At 40.9% G+C, this 16,897-nt stretch overlaps 1 protein-coding gene across 1 annotated transcript in view; it reads left to right on the top strand.

Moving 5' to 3' along the window:
• The first annotated feature begins 5,616 nt into the window (after positions 1–5,616).
• The window catches only part of LOC136879132 (uncharacterized), a 61,743-nt gene continuing 50,462 nt past the window's right edge, over positions 5,617–16,897 (top strand). The window contains exon 1 of the mRNA XM_067152885.2: positions 5,617–5,742. Coding sequence (XP_067008986.2) covers positions 5,625–5,742 — 118 coding nt within the window. The 5' untranslated portion in view covers positions 5,617–5,624. The remainder of the gene's footprint in view (positions 5,743–16,897) is intronic.

Below are 16,897 nucleotides of genomic sequence, written 5' to 3'. Positions count from 1 at the left end.
CAAGCAGTGGAAGACAAAATTAATGTTTGAAATTGGATTTTGCTGAAAACTAATGAAAGTAATGTTTTTAATAATCAGGGCTATGTGTTCACAAAAACAAACACATTTTTCAATAATTTACCTTTACTGGTTGTGATAATATTTGTTCCTGATGGACAAATGAAACAGATTTAGACCACCATCATCATCATCATCGTTGACCAACTCCAGTTTCCCAGGTGTGCTATATGAGCCCCTTCCATTTTGTTTGGTCCATGAACCATTCTTCATTCACAATCCGCTCCCAATCCTGACCTCTCTCCTCTACATCCTTCTTTACTAAGTCTATCCATTTTTCTCTAGGTCTGCCCACTAGTCTCTTTCCCCTTATTTCTCTTTCATACTCCTTTCTTGCAGTCCTATTGGCACTCATTCTTTTCACATGACCAAACCACTTCAGTGTTGCCTTTTGGATCTTCTGGAGTAAGGAGTCTTCTAGTCCTATGTCTTCTCTGACTTTTTCATTCCTGATTTTATTCCTCCTGGTCTTCTGGATCATTGTGCATAGAAACTTCATTTCTGCTGCTTGGAGTTTCAAGTTGTCCTTTCTTGTTAATGTAGCAATTTCCAGGCTGTATGTGAGGATAGGTGTGTATTATGATTTATACAGTGTCATCTTGGTTTTGAGTGATACTTGTTTATCTCATAGTAGCTGTCTTACTTGGAGGTAAAAATGCTTTGCTGATTTGAATGTTTACTCCATATTTAGCTAAGTTATCCTTGGACATTATACTACCCAAGTACTTAAATTCTGTGACACTGTCCAGCTTAGTGCCATTTAGCATGATTTCTGGCTGATTGTCACCCTTCTGTACCTTCAACGCCACCATTTTAGCCTTGTTGATGTTTAATCCATATCTCTCAAACTCCTGACTCCACACCTGCAGTCTCTCTTCCACATCTTTCTCTGAGTTTCCCCAAATTACTACATCATCTGCAAATGCAAATGCTTTTAAGTCTTGTTTCCTCTTTTCTTTTAGCTCCTTTAATATGGTATCCATTACAATGATAAATAATAGGGGCGACAGAGCACTACCTTGTTGTACTCCCCTTTTTGTCTCAAACCAGTCTGACAGTCCAGAACCGACTTGTACACAGCTTCTGGTTTTCTCGTAAAGCAACTTAACTTTTGAAATTAGACTTTCTCGAACTTTGAGCTTTCTCAGGCTCTCCCAAATAAGCTCCCTTGGTATTCTGTCATAGGCCTTTTCGATGTCGAGGAACAGTAGATATAAAGGCTTCTCTTTTTCTCAATGTTTTTCCATTAGCATTCTGACAGCAGATATAAGATCTGTTGTTGATCTTCCAGGCCTAAAGCCATATTGTTCCTCTTCTAAAAGTGGTTCTGAAATTTCTCATAATCTATCCTCTATAATTTTTAGAATTTTTAGCCCATGAGAGAATAGAGTGACACCACGGTAGTTGGTACATTTCCGCCTGCTGCCTTTCTTGAATATAGGTACAATTATATCTTTCTTCCAGTCTTCTGGGATGGTATTTTGCTGCAATACTACTTTTAGGAGTCTATATAGCCACTGGATTGCTGGGGTTCCTCCTGCTCTCAACATGTCCACACTTAACTCATCTATTCCTGCAGCTTTCCCTTTCTTCATACTTTTAAGGCTCTTCTCTATCTCCAGCCATGTGATTGGTGGCTCCTTATTTTTACTGGGCTCTTCACCTTTTCCAGATTCTTCTCTGTTTTGAATTACATTTGATACCTCTCCATTTAGGAGTTTGTCAAAGGAGGTCTTGAATTCTCTCCTGATTCCATCTTCCTCTCGTACTGCTGATCCATTGTCTTGCTCTATTACCTTGATGTCTTCTAGGTTATTTTGCTTGTTTTTAATTACTCTGTAAAGAAGTTTCTTGTTTCCTCTGCTGCCCTCTTCCAACTTTTCCACAAACTCATTCCATTTTTTCTTTTGCTTCTCTTACTATCCTCTTAGCTGTAAGTTTTTTTTGCCCTGTAGAGTTCCTCTAGTTTAGTCATTTCTTGGCTACCTGGATCTTGTGCATCTCTTTGCTTTTCTTTATCTAGCATCTTGTTTTGCCCACTTTCTCCATCTGACTCTGTCATTCCACCAAGGTGTCTATTTTTCTTTCATGGTCGATCCTGTTACTCCACATAGGTCTTTAGCTTCACCCACCAAAGTATCTTTAAAAAAAAATTCCATTCTTCTTCTACTGTATTCATTTCCCCTTTTGGTAAGTGTCTCTGTATCCTTATTTTATGTTCTTCCTTCAGCTTGGCTTCTTTTAATTTCAAAGTGTTCACTTTATGTTTTCTTTTTCTTTTCTTCGGGGTTGTGTTAGCTACATGATTTAGGTCTGCAATCAATAATCTATGATCACTGTCCATACTCTTATTGGGGATAACTTTGTCATCAGTTACATAGTTCCCTCCTCCTTTGTTAGTGATGATATAGTCAATGAGAGACTTATGTTTTCCATCCCAACTATATCTTGTTATCTTGTTTTTGGAAGAAGGTATTTTTGATAATCAATCCATTTCTTCTGCACAAATCAAGCAGTTGTTCACCTTCTGCATTTCTGTTCTCAAACCCATGTGGTCCAATGATTTCCTCATAACTATGTCTGTCTGTCCCAACTTGTGCATTTAAGTCCCCAATGATGATGACATTTTCTTCGTCGATTATATCTTCTACATCTTGACAGAATTGTTCCTTCTCTTGAGCACTACATCCAACCTGAGGTGCAAATACCTGCATTACCGTGTAATTTGTGGACTCCAGCTGCATAGATAATTTATTGATACTATCATTCTTATAGGATACTTCAGTAATAGCGTCCATATCTTTTGTTATCAGGAAAGCTACAACATTTCTGGCCTCTTCCTCGCGTCCACTCCATACTAATTTGTAGCCATCTCTGAGAATATTTCTACCTGCCTTTCTCCATTTTTTTCACTCATTCCCAATATGGATAGATTTTCCTCTTCATCATATCGATAAGTTCTTCAATTTTTCCAATCAGGGTCAAAATATTCATAGTCCCAATTCTTACATTGTTCTTCGGACACATCTCTCTTTATTCAGAGCCATGTTGGCCATCGTACCTGCCAGATCTGCTCAAAGACTTTGTCAATTTCAGTTTATTTTTGATCTCCATCCAAGGCTCGTTTGATTGTTGAAAGCAATTCGAAGATGCTACCACTGGCTTGCTAGGCCTACCATGGATCTTTGCATCAATACTTTGTTATGCACTAGATGGTCAGTGCCTGACATACATTTTCTCATGTCAGTTAAGTCTATGATTTACCCACCAATAATCGGGAGGCTGATTGCAGTGGTTGCCCACTGGGAGATGGGGTCGCCACATCCCTACGCCTACGACCACATTTGAATGAATTGTGCTTATTTGCTTAAGTGTCACCAAACTGTCATCTTTGGTTTGGTACTCTTCAAGATTTCAAGATGTAGTACATTGATGAAAACTGTTTTCCAAAATTTTGTAAATAACTACAATTTTATGACAAAAAAGTTGAATGTTATTTCATCTTTACTTTAAGAAGATCTAAAACAAATTAACAACAAGTGAATCTAATTTTTCAAAATGTAGAACATTTTAGAATTCTTGAAAATGTCCCTAGACCCTGGAAGGCAGTTTGAACTGTAGTACATGTGCAGGAAAAGGAGGATGTCTGGTCACCCTGATCAGAGACAATACAAGCTTGAGAATGGTGAGAATGATTAGGGCCAAAAAGAGAGTTCACTTGTTTGACAGAGTGGGCAGTATTATTGGGCCTTTATGTTTTCTATATTTATGATATGAGGAAAGAACTGGAATCAGAGGTAAGGCTTTTCATGGATGATGTTATGCTGTATAAAGTAATAACCGAGCTACAAGATTATGGGCAACTGCAAAAAGACCTTGACAATGTTGTGAGATGAACAGCAGGCAATGGTATGATGATAAATGGGGTTAAATGTCACGTTGTGAGTTTCACAAATAGGATAAGTCCTCTCAGTTTGAATTACTGCATTGATGGGGTGAAAGTTCCATGTGTGGATCAGTGTAAGTACCTAGGTGTTAATATAAGGAAAGATCTTCATTGGGGTAATCACATGAATGGAATTGTAAATAAAGAGTACAGATCTCTGCACATGGTTATGAGGGTATTTAGGGATTGTGGTAAGGATAAAACGGAGAGGGCATATTAAAATAGGATGATAACTGTATGAAATTATTTGTATTTATATGTCTCAATATACCTCTGTTTATGTGAAGAAAATGCAAAATCGGAAGGGCAAGAAAACTGCACACTACAGCTATAGCAAAACGTTAGAACATTTTGTGCTTATTAAACTTAACTTAATGGGTGATCATCTATTTAAAATAGTTTTTTAAGTTGTAACTGGTTTCAATATTGAGACATATTTGCCACTAACACTATCAATGATGGTAGTTATTATATGTGTTAATAATTTTCTAGAGTATGTGGTAAATAAGAATGGCAAAATATATGAAGATGTTTTTTCAATTTTTCTGTTAATTTAAAAATAAATGGTTCTGTCACTCTTGGTTGTTTGAAGTAAGAATTGGTATCATACATTCCAGAGATTTATGAAGCAGTGTAGGTAAAAATACAGTTGGCAGTACTGATTAGATATGGAAGTTCTTCACTACGGGCCTTTGAAATAATGCAGGAGATTTAAAACATTAACAAATTATAAAACAAAGAAACTTCAGCCAAGTAAAAGGGAAATAGGTTTCAGACTGTGTTTCCCCCCTTTCCAGATAGGTTTTGGACTCCGTTCCGGTTCATTCCGGCACAACTGCATCCCTGCATGTGACTCTGGCTTGGTTTCTTTCCCTCTGGTCATTACATGGTTTTACTCTTCTCTGCACTGATCTTCATTCCCTGTTGTTCAGTCTTTCCATTTATGACATCAATCTGTTCCTTTATCCTTTCTGTAGATCACAATATCATCAGGAAACAGAATTACATTTATTTTTGTTCATTCATAAGTCTTTCTTTCTTTCTTTCTTTCTTTCTTTCTTTCTTTCTTTCTTCATAATCTTGCCCAATACCTATCAATGAATGGCAATGGTGACAGAACACTTCCTTGTCTCAGTATTGTTTCTGTTTTAAACCATTCTATGGTTCCCACCTTTTGTTTTCACACCACATTTCCATTATAAAACACTTCAAAATGCTAACATGAATAATGCTACAAAATGCTATTTTTTTTTAATGCTGAGTCTTTGTTTTAAGATGCTTAGATTTGCCATCTCTAATCATTATCATTATGTCACCTAAAATGAATTCAAAAATACTGTCTACAGATGAACTTTCTATCCTATTCAATGTTATAATAATACCTGTCTGACATTTTGTGAACATTGTTAGATGACTTTGATCACATCAATACTTCGAGTAGCTCTTCTTTCTCATATTCCTGTAAATGTTACTGTTAAGGAATATAAATAATCTATTTGAAAGTAATATAATTTTCTTTGTTTTTCCCTTATTACCAGGTATACAGGGGCTGAATTTGAAAAAATTAATGGAACAAGATCTGAAAATATTCTTCAGCCAGTATCTAGAAGAGGACAAAAGTATGTCTCCAGTAAAAAGCTTTGCCACAGTGGTGCTGTTTATACCTCACAATTCCACTTCTCTGTATTCCTTGAAAACAGCTCGACATGCTATGAACAATTTCAGAAAAAATTCTCCAGGTAGTGAAATTTTGCCCCTCTGCAATCTTATGTTTAACTATTTTAGTGTATTTACAGTTTCACGCAGAGTCCAAAAGTCATATTAACAATATAAAAAATTCATTTCCATACCTCTGTGTGGTATTTTTTTCTTTTTTTCTGAAAGGCAGGAAAAGGTCCATTCGACACTCCATGTCATACGATATTGGCATCTGAAACTTCTCTGGTGAGACATCTGGTGTTTATTCTACAGATCACCCAAGAGAGATGTGGTGTACTGTTCTCTGCACTGATCTTCATTCCCTGTTGTTCATTCTTTCCACTCATCTTCATCATCATCATCATCATTTCTTCGTTCGAGCAAGCCGGGTGCAGTTGTGTACGAGTCTCCTCCAGTTTATCCTATCCATCCACAGATGCTGCTCATATATGCAACGCCAGTTCACATCTCTAATTTCACAGTCCTTCAATATCTGTTTTTCCCAAACATCATGAGGTCTTCCTCTTGGTCTCTTCCCAAAAACTGTGTGGTCAGAGTATGTTCGAGGAGTCCTGTGAGGGTCCATTCTTTTTATGTGACCGTACCATTGTAATCTCTTCACTTCTAGAGTCTCCAGCAAGCTTCTTTCCAATCCAAGCTGTTGCTGGATATCCACATTCCTTATTTTATCTATTTTTGTTTTTTGTAGACAAGAATGGAGGGACTTCATTTCTGTTGCCTGAAGATAACTCTTTGTTGGTCCAGTGAGTGTTGCTGCTTCCAGGCCATATGTCAATATAGGCACTAGATATATTTTGTACAAGCCGATCTTGGAAACTAATGGAAATGTTTCATCCCAAAGTATTTGATGTACCGTGTGATAGAATTTGGAAGCTTTTTGTACTCTGTTGCTAATCTCTTGATGTATGGTATTGTCTGATGACAGAACACTACCTAAATACTGGAACATGTCTACAATATCCACCTCCTCATCTCCAATTCTTAGATGAACAGTTGGAGAGTTTCTACTCATCACCAAGCCAACTGTCTTCGTTTTGCTGATTTTGAGACCTAAGGTTGTAAAAGCTTCATGCCAGAGATCTAGTCTAGTTTGTACTTCCGCTTCTGTCTCATCCCATACCATTATATCAGCAGCAAAAACCAGGGCATTAGTTGCTAGATCCTTTCTTCTAACCGCTTTTAAAACTTCATCCATTATGACTATGAAGAGAAGTGGTGAAAGACAACTTCCTTGCTGGATTCCACTTTTCATTTCAAACCAACCTGACCTTCCATCCTGGACCTGGTCACAACACTTGGTTTCATCATATAATCGTTGTACTTGTGCTATGATATCATCGGGCACTTTCTTATGTCTCAAACATTCCCATATATGCCTGCGTGGTACATGGTCATATGCTTTCTTGAAGTCCAGAAAAACAGTTATAAGTGTTTTACCTTTCTCCCAATACTTCTCATAGAGCATTCTGGTGACAAAAATGAGGTCTATAGTTCCACTGAACGTCAAAATTGATGTGCAGACAGCCTAGATGGTGTCAAATAGAATGTCTGCAGAGAGTAACCGAGGTCTTACAATGATTAATTTGCACACTTGTACCTGTTTAATGTATCGTATAAGAGTAGGCTTCTTGAAGGCTTTTTCAACCATCTTGGGAACTATTAAACTGGAGCTTCGTACACACTTCCACATTTACCTTTATGTACGCATCCATGCATGCATGCACGTACACTGCCGGACAAAACGTATGTACCCACATGAATATGTTTAATGACAGATTATATTGCTGTAACCAAGTTTCGAAGGTTGCCAGAAGTATAACATGTCTCCAAGTAAGTTGGCGCCAGCGATCGCGCAAGAAGTCGCTCAAGGTCACGTGTGTTTGGTACTTGTCCCGCCATTTGCAGTTTGCTGTCTGTTGCGTGAACACCTTATTGCTAAGTCGGTGTGCTCTTTGTGGTTTAATTAAGTGTTCTGGTAAAAAAGCTTGGGGTTTTTTATTGGAAGGTGAGTTGGTTCAGTTCTGATCGTCAAAGAAACCGTAAGTATTACATTATATTATAACGTAGTTATTATATTATTGTAATCAGAACTTGCATTAATATTGTAATATTATCGGTATCAAATATATGATTTTTATATTTTCTATGTAGATAATTGGCCATGGAAAGACACTCAGGAGATGCACTCAGCGATTAATACTCTTCGAAGAGAAAAGTACACAGTACAGGAAATCTCTAAAAAGCTCAAAATCCCCCATTCAACAGTTAGCAATACTATTTCACGTAAGGATAAAACGGGGTCTATCAAAGACAGACAATCTGGAAGGCCTCCAGTGACTTCAAAAGCTGATGACAAGTCAACAAATGAAATAGAATGACGGTGCCTGAAATCCAAAAGCAATTAAACACGCAGCTTGGGAGTCAAGTATCAGTAACCACAGTTAAGGATCGCCTCAGAGCTGCTAATCTTTGTGGGTCAATTGCTACTAAAAAACCACTTCTACAACATGGGAATAAACGGAAGAGACTGAAGTGGGCAAAAGTGCACAAAAATTGGACAGTTGAGGACTGGAAAAGGGTGCCTTGGACAGATGAGTTGAAGTTTGACGTTTCAGGCAATGGCAATGAGTTTATGTTCGACATTCAGCATTAGAAAAAATGCATCCTGACTGTATAACACCTACAGTGAAACATGAAGTGGGCTCTGTGATGGTTTGGGGTTGTTTCACATTCTGTGGGGTTAGTACACTGCATCGAATTTGTTGTAACCAAGGATGAAGTTTACAAAACACAACTTTTATTGCTTCACTTTATGATATTTACACAAATAACTGAAATTTATTTTGAAGCAAAAAGGAATATTGAATCTTGAGAAAAGTCTGTCTTTATACAATATGTACAGGTTTACAGTCTTTATATACACTTCTATCTTGAAAAGATAGTCTTTGTGAATTGACACGTTGATAGTCGAAAACTATCTGGCACACTAACATAAATGTCTTTGAGAGTCCTTGTTTGTTGAAGTGCCTGAATTCCTAAAAAGCAAGTTCAATTGATTGAAGAAATTCCACCTAGCGAAACTAAGGGAGCTTGCGTAAATTAGGGAATGAAAATGGCTTGTAAGAGAATTACGGAACATAGGCAGTGGAAACAGGTAAGGGAGCGGTGACCAGAGGTGAAACCTCGTACTGCCAGAAATTCAGTCCACCTGGTCGAAGCACATTTTCAAGAGGAGTAGCCTCCGTGCTCGACGTAGGGTGTATTCTGGAGCTGGACACCGGGGCGAGTGGGCAAGGGAGCAGACAGGGAGCTCCTATTTATAGTACACTCGATGGTCAGGCACGCGCACTGAGGGCTGCGCGTCGAAGCTAGCAGAATGATACACAGGCGCGCGTGCAGCTGGCTGACGGAGCGAGAAAGGGAGCGCCGGACATACAACACCCTCCCCTCCTAAATACGCCGGTACGGCGTGAAAACGGCGGCGGCGCTGGCGGTGACTGCGATGCTGGGGCGGAGCTGCTGGTGTCGCTGTTGTATTGTCCGGAGCTGGAACTGGGCGGAGTGGCGCTGTCTCGTCCTGAAAGGAACCCATTGTTATTAAATGATCTAAGGCTCGTTCAGCAATAGATTTATCTGGTTTAGCAATAGCATCAATAGCTGGACAGGGGCGGTAGCGCAGACGTATCTGATCTTGATGGCGGCAGATACGTTTCTCCGTAGTCTGTATCTCGTATAGACGATGACCCAAAGATCTGCAGATGACTCCAGGTATCCAGAGTGGGTTGGATTTGAATGTCCTGGTGTAGACCTTGTCGTTGAGGGAGAACTTCGTTGGTGATGTCTTATGCTGGGCCGGAAGAGGCTGTAACAGAGAAAGTAAAGTTCTGTGAGGTCGTCCATGGAGCTTCTGTGCAGGAGTGAGATTATCAGCGCCTGGTAGGGTTCTGTAGTTGTTTAAGAGTTGGAGCAAGGCTTGGTCTTTAGTTAAGCCTGAAGAGACAGCTTTCTTCATACTTCTTTTAAATGTTTGTACGAAGCGTTCAGCTTCACCATTAGATTGAGGGTGAAAAGGTGGTGCTAGGATATGACGAATGCCATTATGTGTACAAAAGTTCTGAAAAGCAGTAGCTGTAAATTGAGGTCCGTTGTCCGAAATGAGTACTTGTGGTAAGCCTTCTGTAGTAAAGATTTTCTGGAGAGCACGAATGGTAGCTTCGGTTGTAGTAGTCGAATGCATATCCACGACATATGGAAAGTTTGACAGTGAATCGATGACTATTAACCACATGGAATTGAGGAAAGGACCTGCGAAATCGATGTGAACTCGTTCCCATGGAGTAGTAGCAGGAGGCCATGAAGCAAGAGCAGAAGACGGGGCGTTCTGATTCGTTTGACATTGCTCACAATGACGTATTAGCTTTTCGATGGCGGCATCAATACCGGGCCAGTAGCAGTGTTGACGGGCGAGTTGCTTTGTTCTGGAGATACCCCAATGGCTTTGGTGTAATAATTCGAGAACTTGTTTCTGTAGGCTAAGTGGGATAACCACTCGGAAGATGGTGCCTGCTTCTAGTAGTACAACTCCGGCACGAGTCGTGAGACGATGCTGCATACGATGATAAGGTGCCAGGTGGGCAGGAAGTGTGCTCTGAAGAGGCCAACCGTTGCGGATGTAAGTACGTACAGTAGCAAGTGTACTGTCCTTATCCGTAGCTTTAGCTATGCAGGTAGCATCAATAGGAAAACTGGATACAGTATCTTCAAGTTCTATGTCCAACTGAAGACATTCAGATTCTTGAGAATCGAAGGCAGTATCAGGACCAACGGGTAAGCGGGAGAGGGCATCAGCATTACAATGCTGGGATGTGGCTCGATATACAATCTGATAGGAATAATCAGAAAGGAACATGGACCATCTTTGAAGCTTTCTGAGGGAATTCTCTGGGATCTTATTACCAGGATGGAATAAGTGTACGAGAGGCTTATGATCGGTAATGATCAGGAAATGGTTGCCATAGAGATATTCATTGAAACGGCGAATACCAAAGATGATGGCTAAAGCTTCTTTCTCTATCTGTGAGTATCGACGTTGATGGTCATTAAGTGTTTTCGAAGCGAAGGCGATGGGGCGTTCTTGTCCATGACGATCCTTCTGGGAGAGAACGGCACCGACACCGTAGTCTGAAGCGTCAGTAGCTAGCGTGATGATCTTGTCGGGCTGAAAATGAGTGAGTTGTATAGCTTGAATTAAGGCGTTGTTGATTGTTTTCCATGCCTGTTGGCATTGCGGAGTCCACTGAAACTTAACACCTTTTTTTACGTAGAGCGTTTAATGGAGCTGCCACTGTAGCGAAGCGTGGAATGAACGTATTATAATAGTTCGCTTTGCCTAGGAAGGACTGAAGCTGCTTGAGGTTCTGAGGTGCTGGCATGTTTACTATCGCTGAGACATTCTGTGTACTAGGACGAATTCCATTCTTATCAAGTATATGTCCTAGGTAGTGAACTTGAGGCTGAAAGAAGGTACATTTAGCGAGATTCGCTCGTAGTCCATTGTCTTTCAATGTCTGGAGAAGGAGGCGTAGATTGGTTAGATGTTCCTGATGATCTTTTCCAGTCACAATAATATCATCCAGGTAGTTAGCACAACCGGGAATGGAGGCGGTGAGTTGAGCCAAATAGCGCTGAAAAATAGCCGCTGAGGATGAAACACCGAATGGGAGCCGCTGGAGCTGGAGCAGTCCGAGAGGAGTGTTGAGTGTGAGAAATTTCTTAGATTCTTCGTCTAAAAGTAGCTGGAGATATGCTTCTTTAAGATCAACTCGAGAGAAGAATTGTCCACCAGAGAGACGACGGAATAAGTCTTCTGGACGTGGAATAGGAAAGATATCTGTGTCGAGTTGTGCGTTGACTGTAGATCGAAAATCGCCACAAAGTCGAACATTACCATCAGGTTTCCTGATTACCACGAGTGGAGTAGCCCATTGACTAGAAGTAACTGGTACAACAATTCCAGTTTGTATCCATCTTTCTAATTCTTTCGTGACCTGGTCTTGAAGTGCGAGGGGTACTGGACGAGCTTTGAAGAAGCGAGGCTTAGCTCCGGATTTCAGCTGTATGTGAGCTGTATAGTCTTTTGCTGTTCCGAGCTGAGAGTCGAAGACTTCAGGAAACTGCGCTAGGAGAGCGGTAACGTCAGAAGTAGGATGCAATGTAGATACGACGTTAATGTTGTCATGTATCTGGAAACCAAATAAGTTAAATAGATCCATGCCCATAATGTTTGATGCAGTGTAGTTGTTAACTACGAGAAGAGGAATGGCCTTCTGAATTCCTTTATAACTAGCCTGAAGCTTGATTTGACCTTTGATGTCAATTTTCTTCTTGTTAAATGTCACGAGCTGGATGTCAGCTGGAGAGCATGAAGGTGAACCTAAGTCGTGGTAGGTAGTCAGGTTAATAATAGAGACAGGTGATCCAGTATCTAATTGAAAATCGACAGATTGATCAGAGAATGAGAGAGGAATGATGATTTTGTGAGAATCCTTTGTGGGAAGAATAAGATTGATCTGATCAACTTCCATGTCTTGGCGGGGCTGTATATGCTTCCGGCGTGCTGCAGTAGTCTTAGCAGGGCGGAGCGAACTTTGACAGACAGTCTTAATGTGTCCAAGTTTATTGCATCGTTCACAAGTAGCTTTGAAAAAACGACAGTCACGACGTTCATGATGCTTGAAACAACCTCGGCAGGAAGGCAGGAGTTTCGAGGCGCTTGTAGAATTGGGCTTCCGTGTAGCATTACGAGAGGGAACCTGGCGAGAATGCTTGGTGGAGAGCGCCTTATCCGTACGGTTCACTGTAGCAGAGGACTTGCGGGCCTGAGGCGAGATTTGTGCAACTTCGTGTGGAGAAGCTATGGCTGCGGCAGTCTTGGTAGTAAGCTCATAAACCGTAGCAATACGCTGGACGTCTTCTAAAGAAGGGTTACTCTGCTTGACAGCGTCAAAACGTATTTTGTCTTCAGGAGTATGTAAAATTATCATGTCCCGAATGAGAGAATCAGTGTAGGATGAACCACAACCGTCCTTGGAGCAGATGAACTGGCAGGGTTTAGCTAGACCACGCAATTCAGTTATCCATTCAGTATGTGTCTGATGGGGTTGCTTTCTGCACTGAAAAAATTTATAGCGAGCAGCCACTATGTGAGGAGCTTTGGCATAGTGTTCCGTGAGACGGGCCAAGAGCTGCGTGAAGGGTACCTCAGATAAGTGTTCTTCCGGACTTAATTTATGTAGTAATTCACACGTAGCATTGCCAACCGAACTAAGAAATAGTGCGCGGCGGCGTTGATCCTCTGTGACAGAATGGCAGATGAAATGCTGTTGTAAACGGGCTAAATAAACTGACCATTCTTCCTTAGCCGGATCAAAAGCAGAGAACGGAGGAATAGCTGATGGCTGTGTAGAGACAGAAATAGCTTGAATAGCCTGAATTAATGCTGCCTGTTGTTGTTGCATAAACTGTTGTTGTTGCTGCTGTAAGGCTTGGAAGACCGTAGCGAGTTGTTCCGCAGTAGCCATTGCGAGATGCGTGCAAGAAAGAGTAAGGTAAGCTGTGTGTCAGAACTGGTTGGAGTGTCGTTGTTGTTTAGCACGTCGCCGTAGAGTGGACAACTGGGCCTGTTGAATTGTAGTGTCGTGTTTACCTCGTTGCTATAGAGTTGGCGATTGGGGTCGATGACGTGTAGTTTGTTGCTTTTTTTTACCTCGTCACTATAGAGTTGGCAACTGGGGTCGAAGAATTGTAGGTGGTTGCGTTTTTACCTCGTCGCCATAGAGTTGTGTTGTAACCAAGGATGAAGTTTACAAAACACAACTTTTATTGCTTCACTTTATGATATTTACACAAATAACTGAAATTTATTTTGAAGCAAAAAGGAATATTGAATCTTGAGAAAAGTCTGTCTTTATACAATATGTACAGGTTTACAGTCTTTATATACACTTCTATCTTGAAAAGATAGTCTTTGTGAATTGACACGTTGATAGTCGAAAACTATCTGGCACACTAACATAAATGTCTTTGAGAGTCCTTGTTTGTTGAAGTGCCTGAATTCCTAAAAAGCAAGTTCAATTGATTGAAGAAATTCCACCTAGCGAAACTAAGGGAGCTTGCGTAAATTAGGGAATGAAAATGGCTTGTAAGAGAATTACGGAACATAGGCAGTGGAAACAGGTAAGGGAGCGGTGACCAGAGGTGAAACCTCGTACTGCCAGAAATTCAGTCCACCTGGTCGAAGCACATTTTCAAGAGGAGTAGCCTCCGTGCTCGACGTAGGGTGTATTCTGGAGCTGGACACCGGGGCGAGTGGGCAAGGGAGCAGACAGGGAGCTCCTATTTATAGTACACTCGATGGTCAGGCACGCGCACTGAGGGCTGCGCGTCGAAGCTAGCAGAATGATACACAGGCGCGCGTGCAGCTGGCTGACGGAGCGAGAAAGGGAGCGCCGGACATACAACAGAATTCAAGGAACACTGGAAAAAAACGGCTTCCATTCCACTCTTATGCTCTACCATCTGGACAGTAGCTTATTGGGTGTGGGTTTGTCCTCCAACAAGACAATGACCCCAAACACACATCTCGCTGTTGCATGAATTATCTGCAAAACAATCTAAACTCTGGGCAAATGTATTTTAATGGAATGCACCCCTCACCCTCCCCCCCAATTCCACAACTTAAATCCAATTGAGCTGCTGTGGGAGGAGTTGGATCAGCAAGTCCGAAAAGAGTGTTCTTTATCGGAAAAATTGTGGGAAATCCTGCAGAATGCTTGGCAAAGTATACCTGCATCAGTGTTAGAAAAACTTGTTCTGAGAAGGCTGAGAATAGTTAAAAGTGAACTTGCAGCAGGAAAAGAGAGTTTGATGTGTTCTGGTGATGTATGGGGGTAAATGTGTACATAGTGTCTATTTCTTGCTCAGATGTAATGTAAAAATGTAGTTTTCTTGTAAAATATTAGTTTTGGAATACATAATTATCAGCTCCTAGCATAGGTATGTTGCTTTCTTTTAATCTCAATCCATTTACAGTTCAATGCTTGTTCAGAAACTTTCGGCGCGCGCACGCACGCACGCACGCACGCACACACACTCTCTCTCTCTCTCTCTCTCTCTCTGTGTGTGTGTGTGTGTGAGCTATGGCAAGAAATAGAGTTCATCATTACTTCAACAGCACAAGAACACGTACTGTACAGGACAGGAAACCAGAGAAGCATCACAAATGGCTCTCTGCACATACCATACAGATTGCAGATCAAAAGAGATCAGCCAAGGCTAATGATAATAGAGATCTCGTTAGATAGCTGAATGCAGATTTTCAATGAGCTGTAAGGAAAGACAAGGAAATACACTCAAGTCAGCAGTGCCACGAATTAGAAGAGGAATCCAAGAAGGGTCACACCTGGAACCTTTTCATGAAGGTAAAGAAAGTTCAAACTCGTTTTAGTGCTTGTAAAGGAGCAATAAGTTGCAAGGATGGGAAGATCTTGACTGAACAACAAAGTACAGTATTTAAGAACAGATGGCGTGAGTATACTGAACAGCTATGTTCCCACAATGGTAAATCTGTTCTACCGTGTAGCGTTGAACCATATGAATTAGAACCAGATCTCCTGCAGGAAGAAGTGGAATAGGCACTGAAACAGTTACCAGATAATAAAGCTCCTGGTTTCGACTGTATCCCAGCTGAACGGCTAAAGCCTGTCCCTTTGGCAGCTATCCCTGCTTTGTGCCAGAAGATATGGCAAACTACCACCTGGCCAAGGGGATGGAAAAGATTCATCTTTATCCTATTGCCTAAGAAAGGAGATGTTAGTGATTGCTCTAATTATTGTACTGTAGCTTTGATTCCACACGTTAGCAAAGTTCTTCTAAAAATCATACAGGAATGTCTTGCACCCATCCTTGAAACTCAGTTACCTGATGTTCAAGCTGGTTTCCGTTGAAGTTGTGGCACCTGCGATCATATTGCTAATCGGCGGTGGATCACGGAGAAAGCATGTGAATACCAGAAAACAGTCTACATGTGTTTTATTGACTACAGAAAAGCCTTTGACTGTGTTGAGCATGACAGACTATGGGAAGCCATGCTGGAGTTGGAGGTACCCTTACATCTGACTCAGTTGATACGTTTGCTTTATACAGAACAAGAGGCAGCAGTTAGCACAGCATGTGACGACACTGAATGGTTTAAAATTGAAAAAGGTGTCCGTCAAGGCTGCATTCTTTCACCATTCCTTTTCAATCTGTATGCAGAAATAATTATGCAGAAGTTAAATTTAGAGCAACTCGACATTGGTATGAAGATTGGAGAAAGAACTACAAACAATTTGAGATATGCTGATGATACAACCTTGCTGGCAGAAACAGAAGAAGATATAAAGCTTTTAATTTCCCATCTCAATGATGAAGGTGAAAAATGGACCTCTATCTCAATATTAAAAAGACCAAAAATATGGCTATGGATGAGTGTGGTACACTTTGTCTAAAGCTAAAAGGGGAAGAGACAGAGAATGTGTGGGATTTCATCTTCTTAGGAGCCAAAATCAGTCAAAGTGGAGATTGCCGTTCTGATATCAAAAGATGGATTTCTCTTGGACGTATCGCTATGATGACCATGTCCCCAATCTGGAAGAGCAGGGATATCAGTTTGGTTACCAAGTACAGATCAGTCAATGCGATTATTTTCCCATTGTTCATGTATGGATGTGGGAGCTGGATGCTGAAACAGGCAGAGGAAAGGAAGATCGATGCTTTTGAGCTCTGGTGTTGGCGAAGAATCTTACGAATACCATGGACTGCAAAAATCACCAATGAGGCAGTTTTAGAGCACATCAAGCCCCGTATGTCATTGGTTGGTAAGATTATGAAGCTGAGACTAGCTTACTTTGGCCACGTTATGCGATCAGGTGCATTGGAAAAAAACAATCATGCTAGGAATGATCAGCGGTACAAGAAGACAAGGTTGCCAGAGGACTCGTTGGTTAGACGCCATTAAAACAGACACAACCCTTACCCTGGGACAACTAAAGGAGGCAGTGTGGAACAGGACAACTTGGAGAGTGCTAATTTATAGAATCGCTGATGGTCGGATTAGACTGAAAGGATGACATCATG

This window comes from Anabrus simplex, chromosome 8 (assembly GCF_040414725.1).
Source record: "Anabrus simplex isolate iqAnaSimp1 chromosome 8, ASM4041472v1, whole genome shotgun sequence".
In the NCBI taxonomy this organism is placed as follows: Eukaryota; Metazoa; Arthropoda; class Insecta; order Orthoptera; family Tettigoniidae; genus Anabrus; species Anabrus simplex.
This window is presented reverse-complemented; position numbering and strand designations above follow the sequence as displayed.